Source organism: Lutra lutra, chromosome X (assembly GCF_902655055.1).
Source record: "Lutra lutra chromosome X, mLutLut1.2, whole genome shotgun sequence".
In the NCBI taxonomy this organism is placed as follows: domain Eukaryota; kingdom Metazoa; phylum Chordata; class Mammalia; order Carnivora; family Mustelidae; genus Lutra; species Lutra lutra.
In genome coordinates this window covers 23,783,789-23,810,396 of record NC_062296.1, presented here as the reverse complement: position 1 = coordinate 23,810,396, position 26,608 = coordinate 23,783,789, and the positions used below count along the sequence as shown (strand labels likewise).

General features: G+C 36.1%; 1 protein-coding gene across 6 annotated transcripts in view; it reads right to left on the bottom strand.

Annotated features, from left to right (window-relative positions):
- Window positions 1-26,608, bottom strand: part of TENM1 (teneurin transmembrane protein 1) — a 785,443-nt gene that overhangs the window by 172,507 nt on the left and 586,328 nt on the right. For 4 of the 6 annotated variants that reach the window (XM_047716031.1, XM_047716030.1, XM_047716036.1 and 1 more), the window contains 3 exons: window positions 5,184-5,369; window positions 3,569-3,592; window positions 1,484-1,630 (listed from right to left, as the gene is read on the bottom strand). In XM_047716031.1, coding sequence (XP_047571987.1) covers window positions 1,484-1,630; window positions 3,569-3,592; window positions 5,184-5,369 — 357 coding nt within the window. The remainder of the gene's footprint in view (window positions 1-1,483; window positions 1,631-3,568; window positions 3,593-5,183; window positions 5,370-26,608) is intronic. The other 2 variants (XM_047716033.1, XM_047716034.1) reach the window with 1 other exon arrangement.

Here is a 26,608-nt window from a genome sequence, read left to right as displayed (position 1 = left end):
CCATCCCCTCCAGCAACCCTCAGTTTGTTTCTTATGATTAGAGTCTCATTGTTTGTCTCCATCTCTTGTTTCGTCTTGTTTTATTTTTTTCCTCTCCTCCCCTAAAATTTTCAATTTAGGTAGCTAGTAAACAGTCTCTTCCAAAAATGGGCTGTTATCCTAAGTTTAATGTATGTGTATATGTTATATGCGTGTGAAGGGGAAGGAGAGGACAGTCTATCATCTTTTAAGGAGTTTACAGGAACTGTCTTATTTAATACTTACAATAACCCTAGGAAAGAGTTAATATTATTATCAGTCCCATTTTAGAAATAAGGAAATTGAAGCACAGAGATACCAAGAAATTTTCCCAAATCATACAGCAGCCAGTAAGTACACAGCAGCCAGAAAGTTTAACTTCAAAGCCCTGTGCACTGAATCACGAAGTTGCTTCCATTTAAAATTCATAAATTCTTATAAGTTTTGAAGTAAACTGCTGGCCAGAACTAGTAAAGGAGGAAACTCTTACATAAATCCAGCAATCCTCAAAGTGGGATTGCTACCTTATTGATTTAAGCCTTATGTTTGGTTTCAAATGACAAGGTATATAATTGTCTAAGCAGATATAGAAAGCAGAGGAATCAAATTTAATGACCTATTTCATTTTAAGATAATATACAAGATTAGAAAGAAAACTTTTTTATTAACTTCATGTTTCCTTGAGTAGAAATAAAGAAGAAAGTGAGAAATTGCTCTTTTAGGTTCATTCAGAGGTCATCTGGGCTGTTTTGAGGCCTGACTGAACAATGTATTAGATGCTTTTGTTTGTTTGACTGAAAAAGCAGTGGTTACGTTACCCTGAGGCCTTGGAGCCAATATGGCTTTTGAAAACATCATGTGCAACTCTTGAATTAAATATAAAAATTCTATTGTGAATTGTCTTGATGCTGTGTCCTTTGAAAGATACAAAGCATTACTAAATTAAGAGGTTGCTCTAAATAACTAAGAACAAAGGAAATGATTTCACAGTGTGTATAGTGTTGGCATCTGACAGTTTGGACAGGGGCACATGGATATAATAAATGGTATAATAAATGCCACAGATATGGGAGATGGCATGGCTGTAGTTGTTAAGAGAACAGAGTCTGAAGTCATATAGACCTGAACTGGAACCTGGGTGCTGTGATTTTCTAGTTGTGTGATCTTGGAAAAGTCACACACTATTCCCACTCTAAGCATTATCTTTCCCACCTAGAAGTAGGGAAAGTAGTGCCTCTACCGCATGCCATTGTTTTGAGAAATAAGTAAGATATAATGCATGCAGAGTTTGCAATATTGTCTGATGATAGTAAATATTCAATAAACCAAGATTTAAAAAGTAGTATGGCCTTATATAACTCAATATCATTTCTAAAAAGGGTTCCTAATTTTCACTCTTGGCCAAATTGGTCATCACTGTGCTGGGCTATTCCTTTCTTATATTTACATTTTGTAAGTAACTCACCTCCATCATTGTCCAAGTTATCTCCACAAAGCATTTCCATGACAACATTGCAGCCTGTCCCACTCCAACCCACCTGACACACACAGTGCCAACCATTTTGATCCAGGGTACATCGCCCATTTCCGAAGCAGAGCCCTGGACAGCCATCTGTAAAGACAGCAAAGAATAACAATCGGAGACATCAGAATGGGATTGGGCAACAATGATGTATCTACCTATAGGAAAGCATCTAATCGCTTAGGCTCCACTCTGATGAGGTGTTGAATAAATGGAAGAGGAACTTGTTTGCTTACAAAACCTTCCCAGGGAACTTGTTATCCCTTACTTGCCTGTGCTTTTCCTTAGAGAGCCAATTAAGCATTATTAATGCTAACCCCAATTCCCAAACTCTGGTGTAGCTAAGATGAAAACCGAGGGGGACAGAAAAATGTTTTTTGTTTCCTTTTGAAAAAACAATTCTTCTCAGCTCAATCAAAACTGGATAGATGATACTGTATCTAGTTATGGCCAATAAGACAGCAGTTCCTATGAAAAGAAACTTCTCCTAACTACTTCCAGTCTGTACTGATTTTTCCCTTGTGAGGCACTGCTTCAGGACTTCCGTATGTTGGTATGCCGTTCAGACCATGCCATTAAATATTTGTCCATATAAATGCCTTAGAAATGTGCCGCAGTTGCTTTACATTTATTTGGCTCTTTTCTTCAAGATTATCGTTAATCCGAGGGCTAAGGGTTAAATTTTTTATTTATCTGGTATCTCCCTCAGAAGCTAGCATAATAATATCAAGCCTGTAGTAGGTGCTCAACAAATGTTAATGGAATTAATGAGAGCCAAATTGAGATCTTCAGAATTCTAGAGAATGACTGGATAAATACAGTCAAGAGGAAATTGTAAACGCTAACAATGATCTCTATTTAGACTTTTAATTTCTCTGGGATGCCCTAATCTATATACAAATAGTCCAGAGTTAGGCCATTCCAAAGGACAACTGTGTATGTGCCAAGTGCTCAGTGGACAGATGAACAGAGATGGCAATAATGGCATATAGCTTCTGGAATTTTCCTAGTAGCAGCACAGGACCAGATCTGAATTTTACTGGAGACAATCCAATCAATATATTTTTTTCATTTGCTGTCTTTGAAAGAAAATCCCAGAAGTATAAAGAGGAAAATAATTTTTAAAAAATCTGTAGATATAACCCAATGTTCCTTCCAAATGGCTAAGTAACTATCAACAGACCAGACGAAGAAACAACTTTAAAAAATAAAATGACAGATGGCTGTTAGAAAATATGAAGACTCTCTCATTATATACATTATGTGTAAATATATATATATATATATATATATATATACATACATATATATATGTGTGTGTATATATATATTCCTCAAGAAGTGGTGCAGGATGAATATATATAGATTTAAGAAAATAATTTATCTAGCTCCACTCATCTAGTTCCATGATCATAGATATACAATGGATACAGAGAAATCAGGGATAACTTGGAACATAGTCAATTTTTTGAGGCTGAGGTAAAGAAAGGCCAGGATATCTAACAGAAAAACCCTTATTGTCTCTATCAAAGGCAGATCCTTGAGAGGATGCACAATGGGTTACTTATAAGGGGAGAATTCTTCTGCCCTTGAAAGGATACTGTACATGGACTTAGAGCCATATTGTTAAGTTAAAGAAAATGTTCAGTTGTCTATTCAAACCTAGTTCATTTAATAATTACCTGCCTGTGATATATACACAGACACACAGACACACACAACTCCATAGAAAGACAAAGAAAAACAGTTCTTAAAATGGCTTGTCAATCCATTATACGCGACGGCCAAAAAAAAGACTCTGTTGTTAGAAAAAAAAATTAATTTTTAGTCAGACTATTATATCGTGACCTGACAATATCACACTTAAGGAAGCCTACCAGAAGTAAAAACACAAACCTGAAACACACACACACACACACACACACACACACACACACACACATACACCCCACCCAGCCTTCCTTTCCCACACGCGTATTTTCCATTTACAATATTTTTCTGTTACAAAATGAGTGAGAAAAATCTTACCTCGGACAGCATCTAAGTAGTGAGCTAAAAGGGGGGAGAAAAGAGTGATTGAATGAATTTCTGGGAGACCACAGCTATCCAACATGTATTAATGGTCTACCATCTGTTGCCTGGGAGGAGAACAGCAAACTGTGAACTGCCGAAATGCCTGCAGCTCAAAAGTTGGTACATGGGCCTGTGTAGTTTGTGAATAATATTTTCTGTGGGAAAGATATTAATGGCTTTTCTGCAAGGAACTCTATTAGGCTTCCTAAAAAAGTGTCATATTTCATTAAAAGTATAAGAACTGCATTTTTACATTTCAGTAATAACTTTTGTGAAAGAGCACTGGCTTGAACTTCTTATTAGTAATATCTTTAGAAGGGAGTTCTGGAGTAACCACCTTCTGTAATCATCAGAATATTTAAATCCTCTTATGTGAAGGCAATAAACTTACTGTAGTGCGGGAATGTAATTACTTATGCTGCATCGGAATCTCACCTCTCACCATTTTTTAATGAATCGTAAATATTTTCCACAGTCACAGAATAAGACTTACTATACCTTTAGTACAGTAGTAATGTAGTTTATTAAGATTATATGTTATATATGTTATATATAGTATACATTACTTTGACAGGTCTCAACCATTATAACAAAATACTTTCACCTAAAAATAAGAGCAGTGGCACAGTCTGGTGGGGAAAAAAAATCCCACAAGCAATGAATTGGGTATCCAGAGGTGCACCCTTGCCTTTGCTCTGCATGCGATGTCTGTGTGCTCACGGAATGCCACGGGAACACACAGTGACCCACTTTCCTTAGCTGAATAATAGGAATCGTACTTGTCTGTCTATACATGAAGGAGGCCTTTGTTGCAGATACATGTATGTGTCAAGGACTTGGATTTTTTCCAGAAAAATAAAAGTATTTTAAAATTGAAACTCTGGTTATTATTACGGTCTTTTTATAGTGTGAAGACTGCATGAGAGATTTATTACATAGGCTCTGTCATACCCACAGACAGTTCTCACAGGCAGCATCCTCAAAATTAGTGAAAGTTGTGACAAGGGGTGGGAGAGGGTAGATGCTTCAGTACGAATTCTCTATACTACCTGATAAACAATGCAATACAGATGTTCTATTGATGGAAGGTCAGAAGTGCCTTCCTCATATATATTAAAGAAAGCTCCTAATGATATCAAATGGCTTCTGTTAAAGTAGTCCTGTTTAATGAAATTGCCTCTAAGTGCTTTCAAGTGAAACAACCTATACTTTGCAAAAGGAAAAATGGGCAGTGAATGTTATGTTCACAACAAAAGCACTTCTCTTATTAACTAATGACACTTTATTCCAATGTGCCATCTTTCATTTGAGTAACTCAATGCACCAGAAAACAGAAAATATGAGGAATACTGAAGTAATGATCAAAGAAATGACACAAGAAAGAAGTAAGATACTATCAACCAGGGAGGAATACTCCCAGTTAACCAAACTTTCAAACTTACGGCTAACCCTTCCGCTTTTTCTCTCCTCCAACCTCAAATGCTATGAAAAGCCTGGTGATTTATCATTAACATGCTTTTCCTTCTTCAATTAATCCAATGTATTTTGTTCAAAGTATGGCAGTACTTACCAATTGTGCAGTGGTCGCCCTCCCATCCAGGGCTACACTCACATTTTCCATCTTTGCACTGGCCATGCTCGGCACAGTGAGAATGACAGGAGCGTTCTTCACATGTTGGTCCTACCCAGCCTTCTTCACACTGGCAAATTCCTCTTGAGCAGACTCCATGGCTACCACACTCCATAGTACAGAGCTCTGTGGGAAATTCAAAGAAGATATGTTTACATATTTTATTAAAACCAGAGTTTGCTCTTTGCAAAAGACATTAAAATTACCAAAAATCCCACTCTATATTTATATTTTAAATATATAAACTAAATGTCACAAAGACCTCTAGCATTTCAGTGAATTTGCAAGGAACTCTATAAAAAAGATAGTTAAGTCTCTAAGTATAAAATAAACCCTAAGTCAAATTGATTTTGAAACGTCCATAAAATGATAATGGCATTCAAGGCTTAGAAATGAAGTCACTGCCAAACAAATGTCATGTGGGTTTCACTAAAAATTCATTAAGATCACAAATAATGTTACAAGGATTTTATGATGCTGCAAGCAATCATTGCGGAAAGCACACACACACATAGTAAAATGGTGCTCTAACTTCATTCAGGAAGAGAGGTTCTACAACTGGAAAGATAGCTTTCTAATAAAATTTATAATATACAAAAGGTAAAGCTGCCAACGATGGTAATCAACTAGTTTCCCTGAACATACAAACAATATCTGCATTTACTTTAAGCATTTAAAATGAATCCTGGTTGATTAAAATACAATCTTATCTGGAAATGTCATTCATTATTTAGCCAGTATAATCAAGTTGTATACTCGCTCTGCCGAGGTTCTCTCCTCTGTCCCCTTGACTTTTTGTCGAGACATGCTGAATATTAATAAAGTTATGACAGTAGAGAAGCTAAAGTAAAAGTTTGGCAAACCTTTTTCTTGACTGAATACCCTTGCTGGAGGAGGAAATGGTGGATAAAAGCCTATAGGAAGAACGCAAAAAGGAATAATGCAATAGGTTTTGGGTACAACTGGCCATATACTCTTGAAAGAAACAGAGAATGTTCTGAAGCCAAGTCATCTATCTTTCATAATCTCAAATTCTGAAACAGGTTTTATATATTTAGAAGTACTGACATGTAATGATATTTGTATTACTCTATATTACCTGTAACAAAGCTCTATGTAACAAAGGTTTCTACTGTGCACTTAGCAGAGTTATTTTTCAGTGGGTGAGAATATTCTTCTGATAAAGACATGAGTATGGATTTTATTACTACCTAAATCAATTTGTTCACTAATTCATTCACAAGTATTCTCTGTGGGTCAAGGTATGACAGAAGGAACAGTGGATACTGAGAGATCAAGTGAGATTTCAGCAGAGAAGTGTCCATTGAATTTATCAGTACGAAAATTGTTGGTGGCTTTAGGAAGAACTGTATTGATAAGGCAGCAGGTGTAAAGTCAGATTTGAATGGGTGGAACAGTGAATGGAAAACTGTGTGTAGGGTCAGCAGATTGTAAGAAAAGTATAGAACCAAGAAATACAAAATACAAAAAAAGGGGGGAGCTTTGCCTAATAAATGATAGTTCAAGTAGGTTGATCTTGAAATAGCACCTACTCTCTATATCTTTTTTCTGAATCTCTAATTGATAATCTGGATTTCTAACTTCTGTTCTTGTCATGAATCTGAGGTTATAATTATGTTCCCCTTAAAAGCCTCCTCCAATGCTGAACTGAAAGGGCCTTTCTAAGATTAGGGAGCTAAATGGGTCAAAGCCAATCAAATCAGAGCTAACAGAAAAATTAGAGGCAAATTTTTGTGTATATTGCTTTATACAATTATAAACTCTAAGCACAGAAAAAACTATCATTCTGGTGATTTCCTGAAAAGTAACAGGACTAGATGAACAGTATCAGCAAAATGGCAAACTAGCCTATCCTTAAACCATCCCAGTATAAACCTTAGAACTGTAGAATACAATGTAATAATTTTTAAAATTACATGTCTTGGCTCACAAGAAACAGAATTATCAACTGTCAGAAGCAAAGATGCAGCTAACAGCCAAAGAAGTAAGCATATAAGTCAACCTTCTGGCTGCTCTAAGTGGTTATTATGCCCAGTAATGACTAGGGGCTTGGGTATCTATGTACACAGAGAAAATGGGCCAAAAAGTAAGGATGTTTGAAGGGATACAATCTCAGTGGGATGGGAACTAATAAACTCTATCCACTAGCCCACAGAGATGGAAAGGAAGCATTAACTATAATAATAATAATAATATCATTCATAGTAATACATTTGGGAATTAGAAAACAATATTGAAATAAAATGCTACCTAATAATAATATGTGCAATGGAGTGTCCAGAATGAAATATTTCTAAAACTTTGTACTATTCAGGAGTTAAGTAAGATAGAATTTTACATTTATGGATATTTTTCCTCTAGAAGTATCTGTCCGTTCTGGTTGAGTCAGCTGGAAGACTCGGAAGCTGAGTAGAGCTTTTGTTAGTCTCACAGGTACCAGAAAAAAAAAAAAATATATATATATATATTTGACCACATAATGGCTAAGAAATCTCTAATAGTGAAGAAAATATCAAGCCAAATATATGAAGCAAAATTGAAGCAACAAAAGAGAAAAAGACAAATTTACACCATAGAGACTTTAATGCCCCCATTTCTCCGTAACTGATGATAGAACAAGCAGACAACAAATCAGAAAGTATATGAAACAACAAAAGAGAAAAAGGCAAATTTACAACATTGTCAGAGACTTTGATGGCCCCCTTTCTCATTAACTGATGATAGAACAAGCAGACAACAAATCAGAAAGGATATGAAATATTTGAGTAACATGATTATCAAATTTGATCTAATTGACACATATAGAGCATTACAATAAATAATACAAAACGCACATAATTTTCAAGTGCACATGGAACATTTACGAATATTGACCATATGCTGGACTATAAATATAAAGCAAGTCTCAATGTATCTCATGTATTGAAATTATTTATAGCATGTTGTCTGCCCATTGTGGACTTAAACTTGAAATAAAAACATAAACAGGGGCGCCTGGGTGGCTCAGTTAAGTGTCTGCCTTCAGCTCAGGTCATGATCCCAGGGTTCTGGGATTGAGCCCCATATCGGGCTCCCTGCTCCATGGGAAACCTGCTTCGCTCTCTCCCACTCCCCCTGCTTGTGTTCCCTGTCTTGCTGTGTCTCTCTCTGTCAAATAAATAAATACAATCTTCTAAAAATTATTTAAAAAGATAAAATTTAACTATAAAATCCATATAATTTTGGAAATTACAAAATATACCTCTAAAAAGCTATGGAACAAAAAGAAAATCATCATGGAAAGTAGAAAATACTTTAAGTGAATGAAAATATAATGAACATATCAAAATTGGTATAACTAAATCCATGTATACAGGAAAACTTAAAAGGTATAAAGGAAAACCAGCTGAAAACAATGACACATGCATCCGTTCCAAGAAATTAGAAAGAAGAAAAGCAAAGTAAACTCAAAGAGGGTAGAAGAAAGAAAATAATAATTTAAAAAGCTGGAATTAATTAATAGAAATGTAGAATATAAAGAATCAAGAAAGCTAATGTTTGACAATTTGCATAGCCCAATAAAACTGATAACTGATGGGACCTGATGAAGAAGAAAATAGAGAATATCATGAATGAAAAAGATGACACTGCTATTGAATGTACAAACATAAAACATCATAAAACAACATTGCAAACAACTTTTTGTCAACACATTTGAAAATTTCAGTGAAATGGACAAATTCCTGATAAACACAATTTACAATAATGAACACATACACACAAAAGGAAACTGAATAGTTTCTATAAAGAACCTTAATCCACAATGAAAACTATTCTCACAAAGAACATCACCATCTCAGATGACTTCACTTATAAATATACCAAACTTTTAAGGAAGAAAAATTGCCAATCTTGAATAATATTTTTCAAAGAATAGAAAAAGAGGAAACACCACAATGTGAGTTATGAGGCCAGCATAACCTTGATATAAAATCCTGACAAGACTATTATAGGAAAAAAATACAGGTCAATTTCACTCATGAATATGAATGCAAAATCTTAAAATGCAAACAACAAATCTAGCATTATATAACATGAAATAATGATCACCTTGTGCTTATTCTAGGAATATATGATTATGTTACTATCTGAAAATCAATCAATGTAATTCATCATATATATGAAATAAAAGAAAAAATCATATGATCATTTAAATAGATATGTAGTAAGTACTTAGTAAAATACTAAACATCTATTCATGATAAAGGCTTATAGTAAACTAAGGCTAAGAGGAACATTAATCTGATAAAGATTAGCTACAAAAAATCCCTACAGCAAACATCATATTTAATAGTGAGATGTTGAAGTAGTTTTTCTATTATTGAGAACTGAGAAAAGATGCCTAGGATCATTACTTCTATACACCATAATTTTAGAGGTCCTAGCCAGTGCAATAATATAAGAAAAAGAAAAAAAAAGGTATAGAAATTGAAAAAGAATGAATAAAACCATCATTATTCAAAGGTAGTATGATTGTGCTTATACTAACTATGAAAAGAATCTATAGAGATAAATTATTAGAATATGTGAATTTAGCAGGTTCTTCAGATATTAGGCTAATATATAAAAAAGTTCTCCTTTTATCAACAATAGACACCAAGAAATATTTAAACCATGTGTAACAGCATCACATCATATACCTTGTAATAAATTTAAAAAATATGTGTAAGACTTATGATGAAAACTGTAAAACTTTATGAGAAAAATTAGAGAAGAGTGGATAAATGGAAAGCTACGCCAAACTCATTACCTGAAAAACAAAGTTAAAGATGTCAATTTCCCCCATATTATTCTGTAGATTTAATGCAACCACAATCAATGTCTTGGCAGTTTGTGTGTGTGTGTGTGTGTTTGTACATGTGTGTAAATATTAACCAGCTAAAGAAAGAAGCAGATTAAGGTGAGAAGATGTACTCTAGCCCACAGCAAGACTTACTGTAAAGTTATGTAAATTTAGACAGTGGGTACTGACATAATAGCAAGTAGATCAATGAGAGTGAATAGAATTCTAAAACTTATAAGGATACTTGAATTATGGTTAAGATGGCATGGCAGGCAACTGTGAAATGACTGCTGTTTTAAGTGGTTCTGGGAAACTGAATATCCACTAGGAAAAAAAAAACCCTCACCCTATATATAAAATCAATTCCAGATACAATGTAGTAAATATAAACTATCAAAACTTCCAGAACACAACATAAGAAAACAATTTCATGATCTTAGCATAAAAAAATTTCTTAAACAGTATGCAAAAATGCTAACCACAAGGGGAAAAATAATAAATTGGGCTGTATCAAAATTAGATTGTTTTCTAATCAAAAGACAAAGAAAAAACATGATCTAAGTGGTAGAATATATTCACAGCACATATAAATGAAAAAAAGTTTGTATCCAGAATATACAAAGAACTTTCTCAAGTCAATAATAAGACATATAACTCAATACAAGAATGGGCAAGAGATCTTGGGATGTCTGGGTGGCTCTTGGTTTTGGTTCAGGTCATGATCTCATGATCATGAGAATGAGCCTGGTGTTGGGCTCTAGGCTCAGCATGGAGTCTGTTTGAGGTTCTCTGCCTCTCCTTCTCCCTCTGCCCTTCCCTCCGCTCTCTTTCTCATAAATAAATAAATAAAATCTTATAAAAAGAAAAGTGGGCAAGAGATCTGAAGAGGTATTTTATAAAAGAGGATATCCTAGTCTACAAAACTGTATGGAAACATGCTTAGCATCATCACTTATCAGGGAGATACAAAATAACGTAAAAATGAAATACACTGCACACACACAAGAATGGTTAAAATCTATAAGACTGAAAGTAATAAACATTGGTGACAGTGTGAAGTAATAAAAAGTCTCAGATATATACTACAGGTGATTTTGTAAATCAGTACAACCACTTTGGAAAACTCTCTGACATTATCTGCTGAAATCTGATATATGTATACCCTGTGGTTCAGTGAGTCTACTTCTAAGTATTTACTCAACAGAAGTGCAAGTAAGCAAATGTTCACTGAAAGATGTGTATAAAAGCATTTATAGAATTATATGTGCTAGCCAAAAAAATGGAAATGTTTTAAATATCCATCAACAATAGAAGATATAATTATGATAGATAATTTTACAAAAAAATAGTTCTGTTACAATGAAAATGGATGATCTATAGCTATGTGCCATAATACAGATGAATTCCTCTAAAAACAATGTTGAGTGAAAGAAATGTGATGCAAAATCATACATACTGTAAGATTCTATTGATAAAATATTTGGAGAGCAGGCAAATATTAGAAGTCAGGATAGTTATGTTGGGGAGGAAGGAAGGAGGAGGCAATAATTGGGGAGGATGACAAAGGAGGCTTCTGGTTACATTTTGACTTGGGTGGCAGTTAACAGGTATCACTAGGCTGTATACTTATGACTTTTGTACTTTTCTGTATATGTGTTACATTTTAACAAAATGTTAAGAAATCAGTTGTAATGACCAAAAGAACAGAAATATAAAGAAATTTACAACTTCTAAGGTTGAAAAAGAATGAAAATAATGTGACAACAACAATGCAAAAAGCAGGAAAGTGGGGAAAGACAAAGAAAAAATAAATATGATAAATAGGGGATATAAAAGAAGATTCTGGGCTATAAGTCCAAACATGTCAGCAATCCTAGTAAATAAAAACAAGCTGAACTTGGACTTTAAAAGAGAGAGAGAGACTCTGGAACTCAGTGGAAAAGAAAACCAAGTTATATTGTTTCTGTTAATAAGAGATGTGCTGAAATATACTAATACAAATTTGGTAATAAAAAACCATAAATAAATATAAATTTGGTAAGAAAAAGGCACTCTAGAAAAGTATCATCCAAGAGAAGCAGGGTGTAGCTATAACATCAGACAAAACAGATTTCAAGGTATAAAGCATTATTATGGATAAAAAGAGCCATTACATAATGATAAAAGGAATAATTCATCAGGGAGATGTAAAAATCCAGACCGAATAAGAAAATATAGCTCCCAGATCAATAAAGCAAAAGCTGATAGACTGATAAGATGACAAATTACAAATTTCACAATAGGTAGTAAGAAGATAAAAAATTAGTAAGGAAGTAGAACATTTGAATAGTACAATTAACAACTTTAATATACTGGACATATATGGAACCCCAAAGCTATGACTGATATATATTCTTTTCAAGCACATAGGGAATACTTACTAAGACTGACAAATAGTAGTTCACAAGGCAAGGCTCAATAAATGGCAAAGATTTTATATCCTACAGATCACGATGTTTCAGCAAAGTGCACTAAAATTAGAAATCAACAAACAAAAAGCAAAAAAAAGAACCCACCAAAGAAAAGTGTTCTTTAAAAACACACTTCAAAATAATTCATGGATTACATAAAAATTATATTGGAAATTAGGAACCGAATAACACTGAAAATACTATTTATAAAAACTTGTGGGATATAGCTTAGACACTTACTTAAAGGAAATTTACAGCTTTACATACACTTAGTAGAAAAGAACAATTGAAAATTAATGAAAAGTGTCCAACTCAAAAAGTTAGAAGGACAGCATGCATATAAGTAGAAGGAAGGAAACAAAAACAAGGTGAGAGCAGAAGTTAATGAAACCAGAAACAAAGAAGCAATAGAGAAGATCAACAAAACCAAAACCTGTGCCTTTGACATGAATAATAAAATAGAGAACCCTCTGGCAAGAGAAAGCAAGGAAAGTAGGAAAAGAAATGATACAAATAAACATTAAAGATTAAAATATAACAATAAACGAGAGTGCTCTGAACAATTTTATGCCAGTAAGTTTGAAACCTTAGAAGAAGTACATATTTTTCAAGGAAACAAAATGACTTGAGAGGAAATACAAAGCCTGAATACCCATTAAAGAAACTGATAATGGCCCACATGGTTTTCTATGCGTACTTTGTTAAATTTCCAATGAACAGATAATCTCTGCTTTAAGCGATACCAGACAACAAGAAAAGAGAGTCGTCTTCCTGAATGATTTTGTGAGACTACTATAATCTAGTTCCAAAATGGAGTAAGGAAAAAAGGGACTTTTCTACAGGCCAATCTCACTAATAAACATGTCTGCAAAAATCTCCAATAAAAGATCTGGAAAACAAACCAGCACACACACACGCGCGCACGCACACACACACACACACGCACACGCACACACACATATACAGATATTAAAACTGGGGCTGCTGGCTGCCTCAGTTGGTTAAGTATCTGACTTTGGCTCAGGTCATGATCTCGGGGTCCTGGGATCAAGCCCTGTGTCAGGCTCCATGCTCAGCAGGGAGCCTACTTCTCCCTCTCCCACTACCCCTCCCCCAACTCATACACACACTCTTTCTAACTCTCTCAAATAAATAAATAAAATCTTTTTAAAAAAAAGGTTATTACAACCAAGTAGGCATGAACATTAGGATGGTTTAACTTTTGAAAATGTAGTCATATAATTCATTATTAAATTAATCTACTTCACTTTAAGTTCATTTCATAATGGATTAAAGAAAAATTATCTTAAATACAGAAAGAGCATTATATAAATTCAGTAACTACTCATTATAGAATCTCTAAGCAAAACAGGACTAGAAGGGGGCTTACTGGTTATTATTAAAGTGGTTTTCCAAAATCCTACAGTAATCATCACACTTACGAATAAAATAATAAAGATATTCCTCTTAAAGTCAGAAGTACTATAATTAATGCTTCTAATTCAATGTTGTACTAGAGATGTTGGCTAGTGTCATAAGGTAACAAAAAATACATAATGTGTAATACCTGAAAAGGAAGAAACAAAATGGAATGTATAGGTAAACTATGAGAAATAGAAGAGGACAGCAAAGTTGGATAAAAGATCAACAGAAAAAAGATCAACATCATGTCTATATAAGGAAGCCAAATTAAAATATGCACTTAAAAAATCTCACAATAATAAATCTAGCAAAAAAAGTTCAACATGCTTTTATGTATTATTTTTAGAACTTTTTTAAGGGATTAGGAAGACGGCAGAGTACGAGGACCCTGAACTCACCCTGTCCCATGTTTACAACTAGATAACATCCATCCAAGTCAATAAACCAGAGAGTGATTTGAAGACTGGCAGAACAAACACCATAACTAAACACAGAGAAGAAGCCACATTTGAAAGGTAGGAAGGTCAGAAAGGTGGAGGGAGGCTGCCCGCAGGAGGGATGGAGCTGCATGGGGATGAAAGGGCAGAGAAACAGGCCCTCGCACCAGGGATTTCACATGGGGAAGACTAATCCCCATAACATTTGGCTTAGAAAACCAGAGGGGCTGAATTCTGTAAGTTTATATAACCAGTGGGACTTGGGAGCCTGGAGCTTTAAGTCAGCAGTCTCAGGACTGGGTGAGCCATGAGGGCGAGTGATAGCTGGGTCACTGCCCTTAAAGAGACAGAAGCCTGTGCAGAGAGGCAACATAAAAATGGCAGTTTACACAGTGCCAGAGGCAAATGGGAGACAAATCTATTGAATCTGATTTCAGAGAGTGTTGGGGGACTTCACTGAAAATGAGGGAGTTGGTAGGTGCCATTTTCCTCTCCCATACTCCAGCATAAACAGTCACCTGTGGGAGGTGGGGTGGCACAGGCGCTTGTAGCATTGGCTCAGGGCAAATTTCATTAAAGTGGAGTGAGCACCCAGCACAGCTGCAGTGCAGCATCCAGCCACATGTGCCCAGGTACCCATGTACACCAGGCTCATATGCCGGGTGCACGGCTGCTGCCTCATGCCATGCCCAGTCATTGCACTGCGCCCTCTGCCACCCTGGCACATAGCTCCTAGCCACTGCAGCATTTTAGGGGATCTGGCATAGTCCTAGTGGCCCAACGCAAATTTAGCTAACACCGCCAACCTGCTCCCAAAGTCCCCATTGGGCACCCCCTCTCAGAGATGGCCTGCCTCAGTCCCACCAGCACCACAGAGAGTAAGCACAGACCACAACAGCCAGAGAGTCAGGACTGATGACTGCACTGAAAGGAAAAGTGACTCAGGCACAACAGCAGGGCCTAAGCAAAACACATAGGATACTCTCCTGAAGTACCACATTCTGGTGAACAGAGGATACTTCACATCAGGGCACGCCAGGGCCACCGCTTCATAAAGTCACTACTTTCAAGAGCAGAAAACATAGCTGACTTTCTTAACACACAGAAATAGTCACAGAGAGTCAAACAAAATGGAAGAACAGGACAAGGCCATGGTCAGAAATGTAATGAAACAGATATAAGTAACATGCTTGACAGAGAATTTAAAGCAATTATCATAAGGATACTCATTGGACTTAAGAAAGGAAGAAGACATGAGTGAGGCCCTTAACACATAGTAGAGATAACAGGCTCAGTAAATGAATTGAGAAACAGACCTGATGGAATGCAGCAGGATGGAAGAAAGAGGGGAACAGATTAGTAACCCAGAAAACAGAGTAATGGAGAGTAACTGAGCTGAACAAAACAGAGAAAGAAGAATTACATAAAATGAGAATAGACTTAGGGAACTCAGTGACTCCATCAAATGTAATAGCATTCTTGTTATAGGAGTCCTAGAAGAAGAAGAGAGAAGAGGGGGCAGAAAATTTATTTAAGAAAATAATAGCTGAAAACTTCCCTAATCTAGGGAAGGGATCAGATATCCAGATCCAGGAAGCACAGAGAACTTCCATCAAAATCAACAAAAGCAGACACACACCAAAACATATTATAATTAAATATGCAAAAATAGTGATAAAGAAAAAAATCTTAAAAGCACAAAGACAAAAGGAGTCAGTAACTTGCAAGGGAAAGCCCATACGGCTAGCAAGTGATTTCTCAACAGAAACTTGTCAAGGCAGAAGGGAGTGGTGTCATATAATCAATGTGCTGAATGATAAAAATCAACAGCCAAGGATACTCTATGCAGTAAGGCTATCATTAATAATAGAAATAGAGGTAAAGAGTTTCCCAGACAAACAAAAACTAAAGGAGTTCAGAAACAGTAAATCAGCCCTGTAAGAAATATTAAAGGGGACTCTTTTAATGAAAGGGAGCCTCTTCCTCGGCTTGTGGTCTCTCTCTCTCTCTCGCTCACTCTATCTCAAATAAATAAATTAAATCTTTAAGAATTACTTTGAATGTAAATGAATTAAACCCCCCAATCAAAACACACAGGATGATAGAATGGATTAAAAAAAAAGACCCATCTATATGTTGCCTCAAAGAGACTCATTTTAGACATAAAGACACCTGCAGATTAGAAGTGTGGAGATGGAGAAACATTAATCACGCAAATAGATGTAAAAAAAAAAAAAACCAAAAAACTAGTGTAGCAATATTTATATCAGACAAAATAGACTTTAAAACAAAGACTGTAACAAGAGTCAAAGAAGGACATTATGTAGTAATAAAGGGGATAGTCGAAAAAGAGTATGAAACAGTTGTAAATGTATATGCACCCAAGATGGAAGCACACAAATATATCAAACAGTTAGTAATGAACATAAAATTACTAACTGAAATAATACAATAACAGTAGGGGACTTTAATACCCCACTTATATTAATGGACAAACCATCTAAGCAGAAAGTCAACAAGGAAACAATGGCTTTGAATAATAGACACAGATGGACTTAAATATATTCAGAACATTTCAACCCCAAACAGCAGAATACACATTCTTTTTAAGTGCATATGGTACAGTCTCCAGAATAGATCACATATTAACCCACAAAACCAGCCTCAACAAATTCAAAAAGATGGAACTCATATACCATGCATCTTTTTTGACTACAATGCTATGAAACTAGAAGTCAGCCACACACACACACACACACATACACACACACACACACAAAATCTGGAAAGACAACAAATACATGGAAGTTAAGTAACATGCTACTAAACAGTGAAAGGGTCAAACAGGAAATACAAGAAGAAATAAAAAAGTACGTGGTAACTAATAAAATTGAACACATAGCAGTCCAAAACCTTTGGGAAGCAGCAAAAATGGTTCTAAAAGGGGAGTTTATAGCAATATAGCCCACCTCAAGAAGAAAGAAAAATCTCAAATACACAACCTAACCTTACACCTAAAGGAGCTAGAAAAAGAACAATAAACAAAAGCTAAAACCAGCAGAAGGAAGGAAATAAATAAAGATTAGAGCAGAAATAAATGATATATAAACTAAAAAAAAATGCCAATAGAACAGATCTATGAAACCAGGAACTGGTTCTTTGAAAAAAAAAAAAAACTAATAAAATTGATAAACCCTAGCCAGACTCACAAGGAAAAAAGAGAAAGGACTCATATAAATAAAATCACAAAGGAGAAAGGAGAAATAACAACTAACATCACAGAAATACAATTATAAGAGAATATTAGGAAAAACTGTATGCTGACTAATTGGACAACCTAGAAGAAATGGATAAATTCTTAAAAACATATAAACTACTGAAACTGAATCAAGAAGAAATAGAAAATTTGAACAGGCTGATAACCAGCAAAGAAATTTTATCAGTAATCAAAAAACTCCCAAAAAACAAAAGTCCAGGGCCAGATGGCTTCACAGGTGAATTCTACCAAACATTTCAAGAAGAGTTAGGGGTGCCTGGGTGGCTCAGTCATTAAGTGTCTGCCTTCAGCTCAGGTCATGATCCCAGGGCCCTGAGATCGAGCCCCACATCAGGCTCCCTGCTCTGCAGGAAGCCTGCTTCTCCCTCTCGCACTCCCCCTGCTTGGGTTCCCTCTCTGGCTGCCTCTCTTTCTCTGTCAAATAAATAAATAAAATCTTTTAAAAAAATAAAAAGTTAACACCTACTCTTCTCAAACTATTCCAAAAAATAGAAAAGGAAGGAAAACTTCCAAATACATTTTATGAGGCTAGCATTACCCTGATACTAAAACCAGATAAAGACATCACAAATGAAAGAGACCCATAGGCCAATATCCATGATAAACAGATGCAAAATTCCTCAACAAGATATTAGCAAACCAAATTCAACAATACATTTAAAAAAAAAATCATTCACTGTGATCAAGTGAGATTTATTCCTGGGTTGCAAGGGTGGTTCAAAATTCCCAAATCAACTAATGCAATACACCATCTCAATAAGATAAAGGATAAGAATGATATGATCTGGGCACCTGGGTGGCTCAGTGGGTTAAAGCCTCTGCCTTCGGCTCGGGTCATGATCTCAGGGTCCTGGGACTGAACACTGCATCAGGCTCTCTGCTCAGCAGGGACCCTGCTTTCCCCCCTCTCTGCTTGCCTCTCTTGCCTACTTGTGATCTCTATCAAATAAAAAAATAAAATCTTGGGGCACCTGGGTGGCTCAGTGGGTTAAGCCGCTGCCTTCAGCTCAGGTCATGATCTCAGGGTCCTGGGATGCAGTCCCGAGTCGGGCTCTCTGCTCAGCAGGGAGCCTGCTTCCCTCTCTCTCTCTCTGCCTGCCTCTCTGCCTACTTGTGATCTCTGTCTGTCAAGTAAATGAATAAAATCTTAAAAAAAATAAAATAAATAAAATCTTTTTTAAAAAGAACCACATGATCATTTCAATAGATGCAGAAAAAGCATTTGATGAAGTACAGCATCCATTCATGATAAAAACCCACAAGAAAATAGGTTTCAAGGAAACATACCTCAACATAGTAGATCCCATATATGAGACCCAGAGCTAACATTGTTCTCAATTGGGACAAACTGAGAGCTTTCCCCCTAAGGTCAGGAAAAAGACCGGGACATCAACTCTCACCACTGTTACTTAACAAAGTACTGGAAGTTCTAGCCACATCAGGTAACAAAAAGAAATAAAAGGTATCCAAATTGGCAAGGATGAAGTAAAACTCTCACTATTTGCAGATGACATGATACTCTACATAAGAAAATCCAAAAGACTCCACCAAAAAAATTGCTAGGAATGAGACACAAATTCAGCAAAATTCCAAGACAGAAAATCACCATACAGAAATTGGCTGCACTCATGCAACCCAGAAATAAAATATCACCTCACAGCTGTCAGAATGGCTAAAATCAACAACACAAGAAGCAACAGGTGTTGTCGAAGATGTGGAGAAAGGGAAACCCTCTTTCACTGTTGATGGGAATGCAAACTGGCAAAGCTACTATGGAAAACAGTATGTACATGCCTCAAAAAGTAAAAAACAGAGCTAGCCTACTATCCAGCAATCATACTGCTGTACATTTACCCAAAGAATACAAAAACATTAATTCAAAGGGATACATGTACTCCTATGTTTATAGTGGCATTATTATAATAGCCAAGATATGGAAGCAGCCCATGTGGCAACTGATTGATGAATGGATAAAGAATATATGGTGTACACACACACACACACACACACACACACACACACACACACACACACACACACGATGGAATGTTATTTAGTTATGAAAAAGAATGAAATCTTGCTATTTGCAATGACATGGATGAGCTACAGAGTATTATGCCAAGCAAAATAAGTCCATCAGAGAAAGACAAATACCATATGATTTCATTCATCTGTGGACTTTAAGAAACAAAACAAATAAGCAAAGGGGAAAAAAGAGAGAGAGAAACAGTAAGAAACAGACTTTTAACTATAGAGAACAAACTGATGGTTACCAGAGGGGAGGGGTGGGGGAATTGGGAGAAACAGGTTATGGGGATTAAGGAGTGCACTTCTAGTGATGAGCGCTGGGTGTTTTATGGAATTGTTGATTATACTGTACACCTGAAACTAATACAACACTGTATGTTAACTGGCATTAAATAAAAACTTGAAAAAATAAAATACAAAATAGATGTTTAAACTTTTTGAATTGAAGAAGATATACAAAGAATCAATGGAGATTGTGCTCATGGCCCACAAGCCTTAATATCATTTGGAGGTCAATTTTCCTTTATCAGTTCTGTAAGTGCAATGTAATTCCAGTCAATATCCCAACAACATTTTTCATAGAGTTTGAAAACCGGATCCTAAAATCTATATGGAACAGAAAAGACTAAGAATACCCAAGAACATTTTGAAGAAGTGAATTCATTGATGTGTGTGTGTGTCCTAACCTAAATGTGCATCAGTAGGAAAATGGATAAATTTTGCTGCCTTCATACAGGGTAAAAAACCCAAAAGGGAGAAGTACATGCCTCAATATGGTTAAACATTTAAAAATAATGATGAGAGAAGAAAGCAAGTTATTCATATGAAATTTAAACACAAGGAGAAAACATATTTTTATAGGTATGCATGTACTTGTGAAAGTGTAAGAATATGTACAAGGGTGATTAAATTTAGGACTGGCATTTCCCCTGCAGGGAAGGGAGAGGAATAGGACCACAAAAGGACACATAGGGACTTCATTTGTATTTGTTAATTTTTAAAGTTAAGTTGTGGGTTTATAGCTGTTCATTATGCTATTTTATACCATTGAAATATTTAATCATAATTTATAAAAGAATATAAAGAATCAGTGAGAAACAACTTTCTTTGGGGAATGCTCTATTGAATAAATAAGTAGAGATATGACTTACCCTAACTCTTGCACTCCTCAACACAAAGCCCTCCATGGATACAAGCCACAACCACTAATCTGATTTATAGTTTCAGCGCCGCAAGTACCAGGTGGGAAGCAATGTCCTCATGAGTGCAGGAATCCTCTAAGAAATAAATTACTACAAATGGAGAAGTAGATCTTAAACAATAAGCATTCCTCATTTTGAACTGCATCAACATCCCTGCAATTGCATCCAGTTCCAAATGGAGTTTCTGGACCGATTCTAAGATGTTTTTCAATCCCAATCTTTTTATAATCAGCAGTGGGGTAGGCGTGGGACAAGGACTAACAGAAAACAGATGCTGGCAATTGTATAATTTATAAACATGATAAAAATAATATTTGCTCTAACATATTTGTCTCATGAATAGTTCTATTCTATGTGTAATATTTTCTATCTGGTTGAAAATACATTAACATTACAGGCTACAAAATATGACAAAAGAATGCTAAAATATAAACATTCTTCTGTGCAAATGTATTGGAAAAGAACATGAAAAATACAGGCAGACACTTTAAAGTTCTATTGAGACATTTCATTTTTAATAAGTTTCTTTATGCATGTTGACAATGAACAACACTTGTATAAATTGAACTAGGATACAACTGAACACTTCTTTGTTGCATGCTGACAAAGAACAATTTGATTAAACAGTAAATCCTTCACAGCCTCCCTCAGAACCCTTTCTCTGAGATTTACTTTTTAGACAAAAGTTCCCAGTAAGGTAAACTCTTTTATTCTTGGCACTTTGGCTGTGCCCAATATTCGACAATGATAACACTGGAGACCCCAAAATATTAAATCTAGATGTCTATAGGTTCTAAAATATACATTTCATATACTTATGTAATATTTTCAATAGTACAATGTGACATTCTAAACAAGGAAAGGACACCATTGTTGTAAAAATTTATAAAAAATAAGAAATTATTATGTGTCTCCTTGTCCAGAAAGATCAAAGGAAATCAGGCTGGGAGCATAAGGAAATTCAAGAATTCGGAATGAATGATTTTGAATAGGTAGAAATCTTTCTCTTTCTTAGATTATAACACAATGTTATTTGGGGGAAATTATGAGGATTTTCTCACTGTCTTGTGTCATTAACATGGGAAATCAGAGTAAGAAGGCAAAAAGTAAGTTGATTTGGTAAATGTGGTCAGTGTGGACTCACGCAGCTTAAGGGCTTAAGTTTTTTTTTTAATTTTTTAAGATTTTATTTATTTATTTGCCAGATAGAGATCACAAGTTGGCAGAGAGGCAGGCAGAGAGAGAGAGAGAGAGAGAGAGGAGGAAGCAGGCTCCCTGCTGAGCAGAGAGCCCCGATGTGGGGCTTGATCCCAGGACCCTGGGATCATGACCTGAGCCGAAGGCAGAGGCTTAACCCATTGAGCCACCCAGATACCCCAGGGCTTAAGTTTTTACAGTGTACACCACGTTCTTCACTAAAACCAAGCAGTGATCCAACCACAAATAAGAAATACTATCAAGAACAAAAGTTTGTGTACTTGGTATTGTTTTTTCAAATATTTGAATCATTTTTATTTTACGGTTTTCAGCTCCTTTCATTCCTCAGTGGTAGAGTGGGACTAATATTAGTCTGTTAATAGAACACATGCAGGCACGCACATACACGTGCACACACACCTTTTTGGTCTCTATTTCTCTGGAAAGCAATTGGAAAAATATTAGTTGATAATGTGTTTATTTTACTGAATAGAGTTAATTCAGTAGGATGTCCATGGGATCTTTACAAGTACCTTGCTATGACAAAGACTTGGTTTTATCTTGGGCTACAGATTACATTTTTTGTGTTTGATGTGTAATAGTGAACGTTTCTATGGGGCGCCTGGGTGGCTCAGTGGGTTAAGCCTCTGCCTTAAAAAAAATCTTTAAAAAAAAAAAAAAAAAGAAAACCTAGGACGTACGCATGACACTGTCCTTCAGCCCCAGGATTACAATGGGCTTCAGTATAGGTTAGTATTCTTAACACTATTTTACATTGGAACAAGAATCTGATTGAAGAGATTACAAACTGTCAGCTAGCTCGTTCTGCACAAATAGCAACATACAAGCAGGAGTAACAACAACAACAACATAACAATACACTCCAACTTATAAAAACCTTGAGATGATTCTCAAATTCTTGATAAGAACAAAAATGTGGAAGAATCTAATATGCAAAGACCAAGAGTAGAACTGTCTTTCAACTTACTGTTTCACAGATTATGGTTATCACATGGCTTTGGATTTCCTTTATAAATTGGTGAACTGGGCACCTGGGTGGCTCAGTGGGTTAAGCCTCTGCCTTCAGCTCAGGTCATGATCTCAGGGTCCTGGGATCGAGTCCTGCATCGGGCTCTCTGCTCAGCGGGGAGCCTGCTTCCTCCTCTCTCTCTCTCTCTGCCTGCCTCTCTGCCTACTTGTGATCTCTCTCTGTCAGATAAATAAAATCTTAAAAAAAAAATAAATTGGTGAATTGTTCTATGGTAAATCTGAAAAAGCTGATAAGAGAAAGAAATCATGCCTTGTTTACAACTTTTGAATTCAATACAACAGCTGGCCTTTTTTCCAATACTAGACTCTTTCCCCTGGAATAAATCTTGTTTCCTTTTTGGCCAAATAAAATATTCTCCCTTAAGTTTAGAGCTCATATTTTGCTTATCTCAGTGATCAGAGGCTGGAAGCATTGAGGCTGGGGTGAACCTCTACTCATTCATGACTATAGAATGCAAGACTCTCTCTCAATCTTTTGATTATGAACCCAATGCACTCACCTAGCCTACAGTATTCCCAGTTGCCAAAGGAAATCTAGATACTTTGTCTCACAAATGCTTTTCACTGACCCAGTAGGTACCAGGTTGTCAGGGTAAAGCATTACCCTTAAGGAGAAAATAAGAACTTTGGGAACTCTCAACCTATCATTTAGTAGTAGGCCATGTACTCTGGATTGAGTGTTTAGCTGTGGGAAAGTTTGTGTGGTCTATCCACAGCATTTTCCCAGGACTTTCTTATCATACTTGCTAACTATTTGCAGTCTGTGACCACCTAAAAGGGTAGGCCCGACTGGCTCATCAGGGAACAAAACTCACATCACTGGCCTCAATAAAACAGTGTTCTCACTTATAAAGCTATATATAATGACTATTGGGACCATTATTTCTACATCCTGGCTCAGAGTGGCTGCTTAAGAAGTATTAACTGGAAAGACAGAAAGCTGTTCTTTATAAAGTTTTGCATTCTTTTGGCATGATTTGATATAATGTTAAAATTGCACTAGGGAGAATTTGCTCTCCTTTCCTTGACTGATACTAGACCTGTTTTCCGTTCTTGACAGAATTTTGGCATTACCTCTTTTGTCCTCCAAATGAATTTCATTAATTCCATTGATGCACATCTAAAACTCCTACATGGTGTTTTGCTAAGGCAGTAAGACTCCCAGTTTAGCATAGGAAGGTCCATGTACCCTGAAGCTCTACCAACAATGGACTGAGAGATCTTCAGAGACACACTGAAGCCCCCAACCACATTGGAAAGCAGACTTCAATGGTGAAGCGAAAGCTATCTGGTGGAAGGACACTTCATGCAGATGGACCAATGTGTTCTGAATTTGAAAGGGCTTAAAGAGTTGGGTTTTTTCCTCATTCAGCACTCTTGTGAAGGGCTCTCTGGCTTTACAAAATGAAGTCTAATTGCAGTCCACCAGAGAGACAATGCTAGCAGTCATAAGGCCACCTGTGCAACTGTGGTAGGCTCCGGCATCCTTCATGCAGAAGGAGTGTTCAAGGCATTACAGAGGCACGGAGAGCAGCTTTTTATCAAAGACATGGGGAAGGGCTGCATACGTATTTACAAAGCTGCCATCATCGCCCAGCAGACCATGTGCCTACAGTTTATTTTTAACCCTATAAATAAATATGACAAGGAGAAAGGAAATGTAAAGAATCCAGAGTCAACAAAATCCTCTGCATGAGGAAGACAAAGGCATATAACTGTCCTTATATATCATTTGAATACACAAGTTAGTGCCACTTAATACATTTGGTTTTTTAAATTTATAATTTTACTCTATGGCCATCACTAAAATGTTTAAAAGGTTCTATGGTGATTAGTGTCATTTGAGCTCTAAGAGAAATGTTTTATATGTGTCCTAAAAGCTGCCATATCCATTCTTCTATGGATTAATAATGGAATAAAGAAGTTGACTTCATGTCTATCCTTGTCCCACAATACCAGCATTCCAGTGAGGTTACACTATACTGCAGGAAGCTATACATAGGTAATATAGTAATTCAGCTGTATTTAGACAAAGTTACAGTCCTTGCCTTACTTTCAATTTCACAAATATCATGCTACATAGTTCTACCTGGCTAGTCCACCAGCACCTTAAACTCAGTATGTGCATAACCTACCTTTTAATTTCTACTCATAATCCAGTTTCTTACCCTGACTTCACTATTTTTGTTAATACCATGATAATATTCCTGGTTTTCTAAACTAGGAACCTTGGCATTATGTTTTCATCTTCTTTCTCCCTTATGCGCTAGTCAGGTCTTTCTTCTGTTTTCAATTCTAGTTCTATCTCTCTCTCTCTCTGGAGAACCAGTATAGCATGGTAGTTAGGAGTCTGGACTCTGAAGCCTTATTTCTTGGGCTGGAATGCTAGCTCAGCCATGGATTAACTATGCAACTGTGGGAAAGTCACTACATATTTCTTTCTGTGCTTTGGTTTCCCATCTATAAAGTGGGGCTGTAAGGATCAAGTGAGTCAATATGTTTAAAGTGCTTACAATAGTGCTGAGTATCTAATGAATGCTATCTAAGTGTTAGCTAATATGATTATGTCTGTTTCCAATACACATATCAGGGCCTTTATCGATCTTGTGTCTTGAGTCTCACAGAAGTCTTGCTATCGGTTTCTCAAAAGCTCTGTTCTCTCTTTAATCATCCCACAGCCAACTATAAGCTAGAATACTAGAATCTTAGGAATTTGGAGAAGTGCAAAATTCATTTGGTTCAACCCCTCACTTTGACATGCAAGCCTCCTACTTTTCTGTTATTTCCCGCAAAGTTTAGCTATTGCTTCATGAAACCAGTCAATTCCAATACTATTTTTATTCAGCCATACTAGAAAGTAATTTGTCGATTTGAACTGAAATCTGCTGTCTTCTTTCACCACTGTTTTATTTCTGTCCTTTTGATCTACCAAAAATTGACAGACTCTCTTTTCCACTGGCCAGTCTCTTGGATAATCAAAAACAGCTATTTGATCTCAAAGTTGTTCCTCTTCTAACCATTCCTGAATCCTTCAAATATTCATCATATTACATATTACAAGACATTCCATGGTTTGTTTACTCTTAACATCTTAGTTTCTCTTTTCTGGACAAAGCACAGCTCTGGTCACACATTGTATGTAAAAATATTTCCGTTTCTCAAAGCACACTAATGTCCCAAATCCTTAGCCTAGAAATCTAAATTCTTCCCATCCAAACCACAATTGTTACATTTCTCACTTAAGCTTTCATTATTTCACTCTTTGCATCCTTTGCTACAGAGACATTTGACTACGAGTCCTGTCCTGAATCTCCTTGTTTTTCATGTATCTGGAGCTACATTGTGTGTTCCTATCCTTCTTCATTCCCTCTCCCACAGCCTATCTCTATCTTCCCAAATGATCCTTCAACTTGCAGCATGAATGACAAGTACTTCAGGTAACAGGTCATGGTCCATATT